Consider the following 13,576-nt stretch of genomic DNA (forward strand, 5'->3'; position numbering starts at 1 on the left):
TTGGGGCAATTTAACCTCAGTAAAATTATATCCCCCTGGATATATGTCATCTGAGATTGATTAACTTTTATTTATTTCATATTGATGATAAGAATTATTATTATTATTATTATTATTATTATTTATTTTTTTTGGTGGTGGTGGTGTTGGGGGCGGATGTAGCTCATACATCAAATGTGATTCATGAAATGTGTATTTACACTCATTCCTAAAACTAGTGGACAAATGAACAAAGAGGGTACTGAAGGAACAAGTTAAGTCCACTTACGGTGTGCAGGTCTGTGGCTAGCTTCTCAATAGAGGGCTTCAGGTTGTCCACTGCTTTCAGACCATCTTGGAAGAAGCTGCGTGCACAAAGGGTGATTAGCTTCATGACACATTATGTTCTGTCCAGGATGACAATTTCATTAGTGGTCAGACAGCGTTGCTAGATTAAAATCCAAGAACTTACTTGCACTGTGCATGAAAGTATTTGATGAGGTTTTGAAGGAGGTCCACCCCTTTCTTGATTTTAATCTCATTCACTTTGAGGAGATACTACAAGGGAGAGCAGAAATTTGAAATCAATATTATGAACAAACACAAGTTTACTTTACCCTAACAGATACAATATCTATACATGTGTACTGTTCTGTGTAATCCCACTATATCAATCTATATAAATGTTGTCCAAACCAAGGACAAATGCTCTGAGGAGCTTCCCGAAATGAATGGGGTGTGCTGATCAGGGGCTAGAGGAGGGTAAATCTACTACAGATGACTCAGATTGGTGCGTGAGTGCTGAGACCATGGAGGTATTATATAGAACTGGAGAGGGTTCCAGCCCCATTCATTTCAATAATAATAACCAATGCTAGGTTAGCTAATTGAGCCAAAAGTATACTCTGTGGTGCCACCACCATCTTTAAAAATGGCATCCAACATGTGCTCACTTCCACACTCATTTTCACAAGCAAGCCCATTAGGCAGTAATTAGGTGGCACATTATCGATGACCACAGATTATGTGGTCATTGTGGATTTCCACCAATCACACCAGACAGCAAGCATTTGTGTTAACCAGTGATTGTTTGTAAAAATGTGGGAGGAGGTGAGCACTTGAGGGACTTCTCTTTGAGGACGGTGGATGCTAACTGGCTGAAGCTAACTCTCCAAATCCTGACCCCCCTGGCTGAGAAGCAGGTGACCCCTCACCTCACACATCTGGAGCTGGAAGAAGCGCCGCTCCTTCTCCATCTCCTCGGCGATCTCGGCGCCGCTGATCTCCGTGCGGATCATGCCGTGCTGCCGAGCGTGCTCCTTCTTCTCCTTCTCGATCTTGGTGCTGCGCGTGGCGGGGAGGAGGAAACATGTCTGGTGTTAAAGAAACGCCAAAGGGCACAGACACATTCTCACAGACACACAAAAAGTACCCCACACCCAAACACACTAACACACTCGTCACGACCTGTCTTTATCCCATATAAACATGTATGCTCTCAATAAAGACACACTTAACACATACAGTGTATACAGTATGCTTACTCATTCTCCAATTAGCAGCCGCATATAAATAAACACACTTAAACAAAACAAAACAAAAAATAGAAAGCTACCACTCATGCAAGAGGGCATTCTTGTCCATATGCTAGCTAGCATATACCTTCCACTGGGATGCAGGACATCCACCCACCCCCCTCCACCGCCCCCACCCTTCCCTGTCAGCTCTGCCCTCGTTCAGGTCATTTAGCAGCAGCCGTCACAGGGGCCACTTGTTAGGAGAACAAGGTCAACCTGAGCCACTCTGGCATCTCTGTCTTGCCTCTCTTCGCCAAGACACAGATCCAGAGACAACAAGGCAAAAAAAAAAAAAAATCGAGGGCAAGACTGAGACACTGAAAACAAAAACAAACAAACAAACAAACAAACAAACAAGCAAGAGACTGACGAGGAGCACCAAGCAATGGTCAGTCAGAATGGTATGTTGTCATGACAACACGGCACTCAGTCTCGGTTGTAACATACATTTTTCAATAAGACACAACTACGTTCATGAAAACATACCATTCTGAGAAACAGCTACATACAGGTACATGTTCAGGTTTTGATGTTCACGGTCATCAAATCACATTTGTCCGGTCATCTACCTTTCACTCTCTCATTCAGCAAGCGCACAGTGACATGTTCGGGGGCCGAGAGGCCTGGTGTCTATTAGGAGGACATCTGCACACAGTAATCCCCAGCCCCAAAAGCATTAAGTGTGCTTAAGAGTGAAATCGGCACAAATTGTGCTTAGCTGCAAGCCAAGTTCCGTTCGGCCCGGGACGCAGATCAAACTGGACTAAAGGGGGCTGCGATGACGACATGACAGAACACTGGCAAACCGTTTTTTTTTATAAATACAAAATAAAATAAAAAAACTCAGCCACGCCCGTAGCTGTGTGCAGCGGCAGCAACAGAGCTTCACCTCCCTCCATCTGGGAAACAGCAACGCGCCCGTCAACAGAGAGCCAAGATCAGCATGGAACAGTGATCAGAGACAGCCAAGGAGAACGGGATGTTTACAAGAAAGACAAAAAAAACGCCTTAAATGGAGCCAGCAAACAAAATGGGTGGAAAATGTTCTTTTTGCAAAGCATCTATTTGCTTGGAGCATCTTTGCTTTGCTCTTGTCGTATTTGCATACATTCAATGTGAGCCCCATCAAACTGGATAAGAAAATGCATTACCCTTTCAGTAAAGAATGTCCTTTGCAGCTTGTAAAACATAAGAGTGCTATAAAATTACAAACATTGTGGCATGCAAAATCAAAAGGTAAACAGGGGGTGTGGTCTGTAGGGTTGGTGTGGGGGATAAGGGTAGATAGATACACTGACGACACAAGTGACACAAGGATCACAGGTCACTCAAATGGAATGAAGGACTACAAAGCCCAGAAAGCCATCAGACAAACTGATCTACACTCTACACTACATGAGTTGAGGTAAACTGGGTTCACAATAAATCACTGCTTGAAAGAGTTAACTGCTCGTCTTAACTACTAATCTTAGATGAACTGATGAAACAGATGAATGTTGTATGGCAGTCAATCCTTTTACTGAAGTTTACTAAGATAACAATGGACCAGGAAGCTGAGGGATGTTGGGGAAAAAGACATAAAAATACAGAAGAAAAATGCTACCGGAACATTCCATATCTTCAGGCCCAGATTAAGGTGATTGATCATACAAGTCAGACATTTATCTGGTGAAGAGAGAACATAACTTACACTTTGGTCTCGTAGTCCTTCCAGGCTTTATCAAAAGGCTTCTTCAGGTCCTGAAAGCGCAGGAGAAAAAAGGAGAGAAAATGAAGAGATCATGAACAGATCACGGATCATATCAGCCTTAAGATCAACTCCTTTATGGAAAACAAATCGACAAAAAATGCAGAAACTTATCTATTAACACCTTATAAACAGATGACGACAGATTCGATCATCACAGAAATGCACTAGCAAATACAGTGTCAGATACTCTAAAACATCTGCTTCTCTGGGAGAAGGGTGGCAGACTGCTAGCTCATTCACTCATCGCCTCCATGATGTTGGATGCAGGGTGTGTGTCACAGCGTGAGTGTTTGTGTGTGGGTGGGTAATGGAGGCAGGTGGTTCTGTGGTTTGTGACTGTTTATGTGTTTTGTTTCGGAGTGGTCTTCCAGCTGCAGAGCCACTAAAGACCTGATCGACGGCGCTCTAGTTTTATTGATTTCCTGGCGGGTCGGACAGCAAGACAAATTGCCTCAACGCCTATAATCCCACCATAATGAGTGCGACAAGAGCCATGCCACACGGGTGAAATTGCCCGTGTCTGATAGTAAACACCACAGCTGCCAACTGCCCACTCGCCAGGCGCAACAACCAAACATAAACATGCCCGTCTGTAAACAACCTTTTGTCACAACAAGCTTAAAAACGAACTTTAAAGACTTTTTTTCCTTCTTTTCTTGTTTTACAGACAGCTACAAAAGTTTCAGACAGCTCCTGGAAACTGACCCAGATCCGTTGCCCTACTCCCCGAAGTAAGTACAACAGAACTTCCCAAACCCCTGAGTCAGGGCTTAATATAGCGCTGGCCCCTGGAGCCCCGAGTCGCTTCACCACAACAGTTTATTATGTTTGTGCAGGTCTGGCGTGAGGGAGCCGCCATCATCAACATCCCCAGAGGGGCCTTTGGGTGCTGTCCAAAAGCCTGCTGAGACAATCAGCGCCGGCTGATGCCCTCTTGTGACCTTCATGCAATCACCAGAACGGTGGAGGGCCATTATAGTCTTTTCATGCGGCTGCGGTTCAGGAGACCCACTCGAGCATACTGCTGCTGCTGCTTCTGCTTCTTCCAAAAGCCTCGGCACTCCAGAGAGGGAGAAAAGGAGAAAGAGAACAAAAAGAAAGAAAGAAAGAAAGAAAGAAAGAAAGAAAGAAAGAAAGAAAGAGAGTGAGTGAAAGGAGCACGGAGAGGGAAAAGTGAAAAGTAAGAGGCGCGAGGTGGAGAAGCAAAGTGCTAAAAATAAAACTGCGGCCGTGTTCTGCACATGCAGCTGTTCTCTTCCCCTTGGGTCAGCAGCGGCTGACACGGGTGGACCGGACAAAGCCAGCCACGCCCACTACTGAGGCCTCCAACCAGCAGCACTGCCCACGCCAAAGACTGGAAGGAGAGGAGGACAAGGGGCAAAGGAGGACAGAGAGAGCGAGATGAGAAGAGAAAGTGGAAGAGGAGGAGAGAAGATGCTATTGTGAAGGAGGAGTTACTGGAGCAGTCCAGAGGAGGAGAGGATGAGGGGATAGAGAGCAGACTTGGTGAGACAGAAAGAGAGATGGAGCAAAAGAGAGGGAGAGGTAAAGAAAGCCATAGAGAGAGAAAGAGAAGAGAAGGAGGGATGGAAAGAGAAGCTAGACTGCAGTAGCTAGAGTCCCACACCCTTCTCTCTCTCTCTCTCTCTCTCGCTCTCTCTCCCTCTCGCTGATGAAATGTGCTGTTAGGAGCCCCTGAGGGAGCAGCACTGAGACGGTGAGCTCATGCATTAAAAGTGTTGCTCTTGGAGTCACTCACCAGCACTTACGGCGCGCTTGGCTAACATTCACCCCTCGCACTGTTAATCTGCTTACCCTAGCAGAGAGCTGCAATGACGAACATGTCACACACACACACACACACACACACACACACACACACACAACTGTGGAGGCTACAGTGTGATGTTGGTTTTCCCACCTAGGAGTCGCTGAGCTGGGCCAGCTCTAAATGAGCATATGAGCTCTGTTGAGTTGAGGGTGTGGGAGTGGTTCCACTCTGGTTCCACCTGTTCTCTGTGGGATCTCACACACAGACCCACTAGCTGGCCATGGAGTTACAAACCACTGAGCTTCAACATGGAGCTTAACTGGGTGTCCATAACCTCAAACACACACACACACACACACACACACACACGCACGCTCATGCATTCATGCACACATGCACACACACCTGCCACAGCTGAAAAGAGTTCATAAAATCAAGTTTGAAATGATGAGATTCCAAACAACTCCCATTAAATCTGAACTGTAAATCATTTATGCATGGTTAGAGAAGCTGCACACCAGCACACATTAAGCTGTTCATCCACTTCTTTAAAAGCCTCCTGGCAGCACTCTATATGTACTAAACAAAGGCTCATCCACCAGCGAGGCAGTGGGAGAACGGTGCGTCCCAGAGGACAGGCCAGAGAACCATCATGAGACCTGGAGCGTGAGGACACTCGATTTGCAGCGCGTCTAAAAGCGTTTCGGGGGGGACTTCCCCGCTCCCAAACAGCCGGTGCGTGCCGGCCGAGGGAGTGAAGCGTGAAATACGTCCTCCTCACTTAAGCAATTTGGGCGAGACCCGCAATCTAGCGGCAGCCATTAGTGCCCTGTCGGGCCCCCCGTCGAGTTGGCCCCGGAAAAATAAAGATCTCAGCACGACTGCAGACGACCTGAGAATATTAACACGATGTCTGCAGACAAACAAGCTTCTCTTCACCAGCCCACACAGGGCCAGACAAAACGCTCGGCAGCATTAGTGACTGATAGGAAAAGGTGTTTCCATGTGCTGGGTGGATCTGAGCCAGCAATTACACTACCGTCCATTTCAGTGTATTAATTTACCCATTTAGAATATTGGACAACCTACATTTAATCAGAATAAAACCCCACCATCTTGGTGTTGCTACAACGTTATGCTACCAGTCCCAAAGGTCTATTGGCAGCAGCAGCAGTACTAGCACCCACACCTGTGTCTTTCTCTCTCTTCTCTCTATTGTCTTTTTTTCCTGTAATTTCTCTCAGACAGGTCTTGGCTCCCTCGAGACCGTATCACCACTGTAATTTGACGAGTGTTAGTTAGGCTGTGCCCAGTGCCTAGGGCCAAGCTGAGGGCAGGGAGACTGATTGGTACACCGGACAGAGGGAATGGGGGGAAGAAGAGAGAGAGGGAGAGGGAGAGGGAGAGAGAGGGAGAGGGAGAGGGAGATGGAGAGGGAGATGGAGATGGAGATGGCCCAGTTGCCCATCTAAAAAGTCCACGGCACGACGAGACTCCCTATAGGACACACATCAGGAATCTCACACGGTGTGAATGAACCACTGAGCTGGAACTGATTCAGCAGTCTGTTCACAGATGACCCCTCACTGAGATCAGAATGAAAGACCAAACAGAGAGAGAGAGAGAGAGAGAGAGAGAGAGAGAGAGAGAGAGAGAGAGAGAGAGAGAGAGAGAGAGAGAGAGAGAGAGAGAGAGAGAGAGAGAGAGAGAGAGAGAGAGAGAGAGAGAGAGAGAGAGAGAGAGAGAGAGAGAGAGATTGGTCTCCAGGGCGACGGAGGAGACAGCGAAGGGAAAAGGCCTCATTAGGGCTTAAATCACATCATGGACCCGGTCAGCCTAACGAGGACACGTGACACCACCGGGAGGGAAACACTGGTGGTGGGGTTGGAAGGTCAGGTGTGTGTGTGTGTGTGTGTGTGTGTGTGTGTGTGTGTGTACACAGTAATGAGACAAGACAGTCTTTAGGTACACCTCAGACAAGCGGGCATGCTTATGGGTCCTAGCTGTTCTAGCTCTTAATCTAGCGGCACTGTTAAGACACACTGACGTGAACACCTGAGTGCAGAGTTCATCCCCTCGTCTGGTTAGGGGTGTAGATGCTGGAAACAGTCACTCACCCCCTTCACTCCTTTCAGGTCCCCCTTCAGCAGGCTGTCCAGTGGGAAGGTGATGATATTGTTCATGTTCTGAAACTAAAACACCCAAGAAGAAATTCATTTTCTATTCAGCACATTTGTTTTTTTCCCCCACCTCTGTAATCCTCAATTCACAATACACAAAATGATAAGGGCAGCCATGTGGGAATCCCAGCAGGTAATTGCTTATTTATTGACATAAATAGTCAATTAAACTCTAAAAATAGACACAGAATCATGCATAAACATGATGAGACTAATCATCACCTCTTCATTGAAATTTTAACTGGCAATGAAAAACAGCTGCGCTCAGACAAGAAATGTGCAAGCCCCTGTTCACACTCTTTGAACAGGAGTAAATTGGACTGGGAAGAAAACTGCTGTCCCAGTTGCACCGTTGTGCATTGCTATGGCAACTGCATCACCCTAAGGGACTCTTTTCCATGCTGTGTTTGGAGCCTAGGGGGACGGCCTCGATAGAGAGCTAAGAGGTGGCTTGCCTACAGCTCATCTGCTGGGAATTGTGGTGCTCTCTCGCTCTCACACCCCCTCCCTGTTTAAATACGGGAGGAAAGAGTTCAGCTTAGAATCGGAGGAAGAGGAACCGTGAAGCATAGCACTGGAGCGGGGAGACCGACAAAAGCTCAACATCTGGAGCAGCGCTAGTAAGCCATGTCTCCCACGCGTGCTAACGCCTTCTGTTCTCCAAAGCAGAAGACACACTCACACACAGACACACACACACACACACACACACACACACACCTTACCAAATCCCTATGAGATTAAACAAAAGTCATTTATAAACACTGTGACATTATTAACACAAATAGAGTCTTCTCACCAAGTTCTTGAAAAGGGCTGTGAGTTCTTTGGTGAAGACAGAAAACTTGAGGAACGCGGAACCCAGGTCGGGGTCGTCTCTGTACACACAGTTCTCCCCAAACTTCTCCAGCGCCTGGGTGTACTGCTCCTCATTCTCCACGTGAGCTAGAACACAACGCAAAAAAACACATTAATACACACCTCCCAGAACCAAACAGCCAGAAAGGCATGTATTTAAAAAGACATGTATTTAAGGCATGTATGCATCTCAGATTCACAAGGATCTTTCTAAACAGTCCCTGCGTCATTTTGGGTGTCGCCATGGTGACTGAACAAAGAGAAGACAAACACGTTCAGTATCCACACAGTAGGGCACAGTGACCAAATCAGAGACATTCCCAAATTTGGTCATTTGAATGGCCAATTTGAACATTGGCATTGAAACCTAGTGTAAACCCAAAAGGCAAACAGAATGACTTGGCAGGGTGCACATGGGAACTGACAGATCTCCCAGCAGCACAAAAACCTGTTCCTTACCCCCTATACGCCCCGGACTGCTGGCTCACTTCCTGTTCATTGTTGTTCCGTTGAGGCAGAGATCACTTACGTTGGTCAGTGACCAATCGCGCGCTGTCCGAATGGGGAACGAAGAGCAAGCAAACTGTGTTTTTCTAAGAACTCGTTAATTTCCCGTCTGCTGTGGCTTTTGTTTCGCGCACACACAGACAAGATCAATGTGTGTTCGCTGCAGCTGCAGGCTGATGGAAGCAAGTCTTCCGGCCCGTGTTTACGACAGCTTTCCCAATCTTTCCCCAATCCCACTTCAGACACTGGAGTTTAATCATGACGGGAGCACTCCAAGAGATGGGAGTCAGTGAAGGCCTAACTCATGTTGGTGCACACACACACACACACAGACACACAAACCCACACGCACGCACACACACACGTGTACACTCAAACACACACGCATGCACACATGCACCCATATGCATGCGCACACACAAACACGCACACGCTCACACACAAACACATGCATATGCACAAATGTACACACACACACACACACGCATATGCACAAGTGTACACACACACACAAACACACGCTTATGCACAAGTGTACACACACACACACACACACACACACACACACGCATATGCCCAAGTGTACACACACACACACACATGCATACACAAATGTACACATGCACACAAACAGTGTGTACACAAAACAAAACAAAAAGTGCACACACACACACACACACACACACACACACACACACATGCACACAAACAGTGTGTACACAAAACAAAACAAAAAGTGCACACACACACACACACACACACACACACACACACACACACACACACACACACACACACACACACACACAAACATTGCCCAAGTGTACACACACAGACACACATATGCCCAAGTGTACACACACACACTCACATGCATACACAAATGTACACACACACACACACAAACACACGCATATGCACAAGTGTACACACACACACACACACACAAACATTGCCCAAGTATACACACACACACATGCATACACAAATGTACACACGCACACAAACACACGCATATGCACAAGTTTACACACACACACAAACATTGCCCAAGTATACACACACACACACACACATACACAACTCAGGTCACTGAAGGACACAAGAAAAGCACTTGGCAAACGCCAGTGTGGCCATTTAGCAGGAAAAGGTAAGGTGAGGCGGCGTGTGACAGCACTCCATCCTGCCGCCCCACAGCCCCAACGGCTCATTTGCCGTCCGCACCTGAGCGCATCTGATGCCCGCTGGCCAGCCGCCGCATGGAGAGATGCCACTCTGCCAGGGCTGCTTTCAGAACAGACCACTCCAAAAGCACGCCATAGAGGAGAGCAACAGAGGGGGAGAGAGAGAGAGAGAGAGAGAGACAGCGGAGTCACGCAATACCGTCCCGGTGCACGCAATCACAATGGAGAGAGCAAAAAATCAATCTAGCATAATGAATAATAGATGAGAGTCTTTTTTAAGGGCAGTTTTTGGGCAGGGGTGGAACTGTATCCAGTCCTTTGTCTTAGGGATGCAGTCAAGGGTACAATGAGACAGGAAAGCAGTAGGACTGTGGTACTGTACTGGAGTTTCTAAAGTCAAGTCAAGTCAAGTCGGCTTTTATTGTCAATTTCTTTACATGCACTGGTCATACAAAGAATTGAAATTTAGTTTCTTACTTTCCCATGCAGACATAGACATGCTTTAAATACAGACATAGACATACTATAGACATAGCCATAGACAATAAACATTAAATTAAAGTGCAAGACTGAAATATAGAACATGTATGTATCAAAATAGAAATATAGGACATATATATATAAAAAAAATAGAGGTAGTTGTGTTGTATATTTATATAGTCTTAACAGTTACATGAAGTTTAAACTTGTGCTTGTGTGACCTGTATATTTACATTGATATGCAGTATGCAGTAATTTCAAGTATATCAGGCTTGGGGGGGGGGTTAGGGGTAGACAGGATCCTAGTTTCCTAGGTTAAACACACTACAGTCATGTGATCATAACATGAGGTACAGCCAAAGGAGCAAATTACAGTTTTGAGTGTGTGTGTGTGTGTGTGTGTGTGTGTGTGTGTGTGTGTGTGTCTGAGTATGTCTGACAAGTTTCATCAAGTCTTTTCAGTGACTAAGTCAGCCCTGATCAGCTGACTAGAGCCAAGTAACTAGAGGCATACAGAGCCATGATGCGCATCAGCACACTTGCAGAGAAACATTTACACTAGAGGCCATTTTGGCACCAACGTCTATGTAAATGAATGCAAATGCCCTTTCATATGTAATAAATGCAGACATTTGTCAGTACAAGTACCACTGCTCCTCCAGAGTCAATTCTTCTTAATAAACAGAACGCTTTGTCACGATAACATTCATTCAAAAATGTAAACGTGACTATTGCTAAAAACCCATGAGTGCACCCTTATGGTAATGTATTGTGTGGTTGATCATATTTCTGCTGGTGGTTTTGAGAGCAGAAGTGAACAGCTTTCCTGGCAGACGCGACACAGCCTCCCTGCCACAGTGCACAGTGAGGAGCAGATGGCCGGTCAAGTGATGAGTCAACACTCAAGCGGGATATCTCACCCCAATAAATAAATTGACAGAAACTAAACGCAACTCCAGGAGAGAACAAGAACATTCTCCCCTCCAACCAGGGCTCCAAGAACCACCATCCACCCACTGGAATCGTTACATGGAGAAATACGTCCCATCTGAGCCAGGAGGTTAAGAAGAGGGAGAAGATTTCAGACCTTGAGCAAAAATTAGCCGGTCAGATCGACTCATTCATCAATCCATCCAGTCCAGTCCAGTGAAGGGCAACAGTGGCACTGAAAGCCAGGCAAGGTGAGCTGGCAAACCCCCACAGGCCGCTGGCCCATTAGACTGTGCCAGGTGGGTTCCACTCACCTGTGGAGATGACTGGCACTGGCAGGTGACTGTGGAGATGACTGGCAAGCGAAGAGAAGTGAGTGAGGCAAAGAGAGGGAAAAAAGCATGAACATTCTTTTCCCGCTGACACACACACACACGCGCACATACACTCACACCTGCCGTTCAGGGCTGACTCATTGGATGTCATTATCGAGCCGAGATTGGCACCCTCCACTGCAAACCACAGAAAGAAGCAACATCTTAAAAGCACTTTGGGAGGACGATAAACCTCAAGATAAAAGCTCACCAAAACTTCTCCCAGGTGGTGCGCTGGTACTCCCCCATAACAACCCACCGCAAACCCAACAGCACACTGAGTCAGCAGACTGTCTGCTAGAGGGGGAAACCACAAGAACAAGACCATCTAGGTGACTCTTATATGAAAGACCCTAGGGGAGTTGCTGTGCAGAACTTGTAGCTCTCCCTGTGAAACTGTAAGGCTCATTTAGCTGACAAAATATATTCCTAATCCTCCTATATAGGCTCCCTCTTGTATTTCCATGAGGCTTTCCTGCTGAGTGAAACTGAATGTTGTGACAATAGTCTCTGGGATCCTGTGGAGGTCGTGTCATGGTTCAACTCGGTGCTTGTTTAGGCATCAAACAGACTTCTCGTTGCTTTTTCCCCCCGTCAGCTCGAAGTCCGTGGGGATCCACCAAGCGTCACATTCTGATACGGACTCCAGCGATGACTATTTCCTGCCCAGGCATGAGATAGTAACTCACTCACTCAACGCAGCCCAAACCTCAGCCTGGGCCCTTGTTTGCAGAAACTGAGCACTAACATTGTTAGTTTGTCTTTTCCGAGGAACGAGGCAATGCAGTCTTTCCACAGGCTTTTCTTCTTTCTCTTTATCACTCTCTTCCTCAGAGTTCCTGACTGTCTCACTGACAAGCATGACTCAGAGATTACAGTACAAACACTGGTTCAGCATTGTGAAGGGGGAATGCACAGACACAGACACAGACACACACACACACACGCACACGCACAGACACACACACACGCACACACACACGACCTTGGCTGGCTAGATTATCTGAGGACAGGCCCCAGCTGCTTGTTTGGGTGTTGCTGGTTCCACGGCCTCATCTCTGTTTCATTAACAGATAGCAACCAGATAGAGCCCCCTGTTTCCTGGGTTTCCCAGAGATAGAACTGGCCTTCACCAGAGTATAGAATTGACTTCTATACTCTTTACTTTCACATATACATGTGGAAGCCAGTTCTATCTCTGGGTAACCTCTCCGTTTGTGTATATACTGTACACACACACACACATACACACATCTATATACAGACAAATATAGGCTTGATGCCTTCAGGCTGACAAAATTCTGCTTTGATACCCCTTTCCCCTAAAAGATCAAATAAAACGTGTTCAAATATGTAACTAAAAATAGTATTTTACCACAACCCCAGAGTGAGTTTTTTTTCCTTTGCTAAAACCATAAAAGTACGGAATTTCAATTCTCTACAGAAAAATAATACTGCTTGTGGCTACGGGAGTCTGGGTGGATGCAGCGAGACTCGCAGGCCCGTGACGGTCAGTGGCTCTGGGCGGAGGTTAACACGGTTTGGATGGGCCGCCCTGGTTCTGTCAGCGCTCCATCATCCGGGTCCAGGCTCTCCACGCTCCACCACGTCCTCCTTGCGCGCGGGGTGGATTCGTATTTCTATCACGGATCACGCATCGCTTTGATGGACGGGAGCTGCCGGCTGGCAGGATCACGCCGAGCGCAACGGGTTTGACGTGTCGGAGTCAGATGCTGATCGGTCTGACTTTGCAGTGAAGGAGCAGAACGAGGGAATAAAAAAAAGTCAGAGCAGAAAAAAAAAAAAAAAAAGAGAAAAATGGAATGGAATGAGAATGGATAACCTCTGTTAGATAACTAGGACACAGAGCGGCTAACAGGGACGGGGATGGGAAAGGGGAGGGGGATAGGGTTTCAGCTCTCATAGCAAAACCCAAGCAAGTCTAATGTGAAGCCCTGAGGATGCATCTCATACAGGAGCAAAGTC

The 13,576-nt window shown here is 46.7% G+C and overlaps 1 protein-coding gene across 5 annotated transcripts in view; it reads right to left on the reverse strand.

Moving 5' to 3' along the window:
* Window positions 1–13,576, reverse strand: part of asap2a (ArfGAP with SH3 domain, ankyrin repeat and PH domain 2a) — a 55,523-nt gene that overhangs the window by 23,394 nt on the left and 18,553 nt on the right. For 3 of the 5 annotated variants that reach the window (XM_048227721.1, XM_048227724.1, XM_048227720.1), the window contains exons 3-9: window positions 8,057–8,202; window positions 7,195–7,269; window positions 3,247–3,296; window positions 2,708–2,734; window positions 1,194–1,323; window positions 452–537; window positions 269–344 (exon numbers count right to left, since the gene is read on the reverse strand). In XM_048227721.1, the coding sequence (XP_048083678.1) occupies window positions 269–344; window positions 452–537; window positions 1,194–1,323; window positions 2,708–2,734; window positions 3,247–3,296; window positions 7,195–7,269; window positions 8,057–8,202 (590 nt within the window). The remainder of the gene's footprint in view (window positions 1–268; window positions 345–451; window positions 538–1,193; window positions 1,324–2,707; window positions 2,735–3,246; window positions 3,297–7,194; window positions 7,270–8,056; window positions 8,203–13,576) is intronic. The other 2 variants (XM_048227725.1, XM_048227723.1) reach the window with 1 other exon arrangement.

The sequence above is a fragment of the Alosa alosa genome, chromosome 19 (genome assembly GCF_017589495.1).
Source record: "Alosa alosa isolate M-15738 ecotype Scorff River chromosome 19, AALO_Geno_1.1, whole genome shotgun sequence".
In the NCBI taxonomy this organism is placed as follows: Eukaryota; Metazoa; Chordata; class Actinopteri; order Clupeiformes; family Clupeidae; genus Alosa; species Alosa alosa.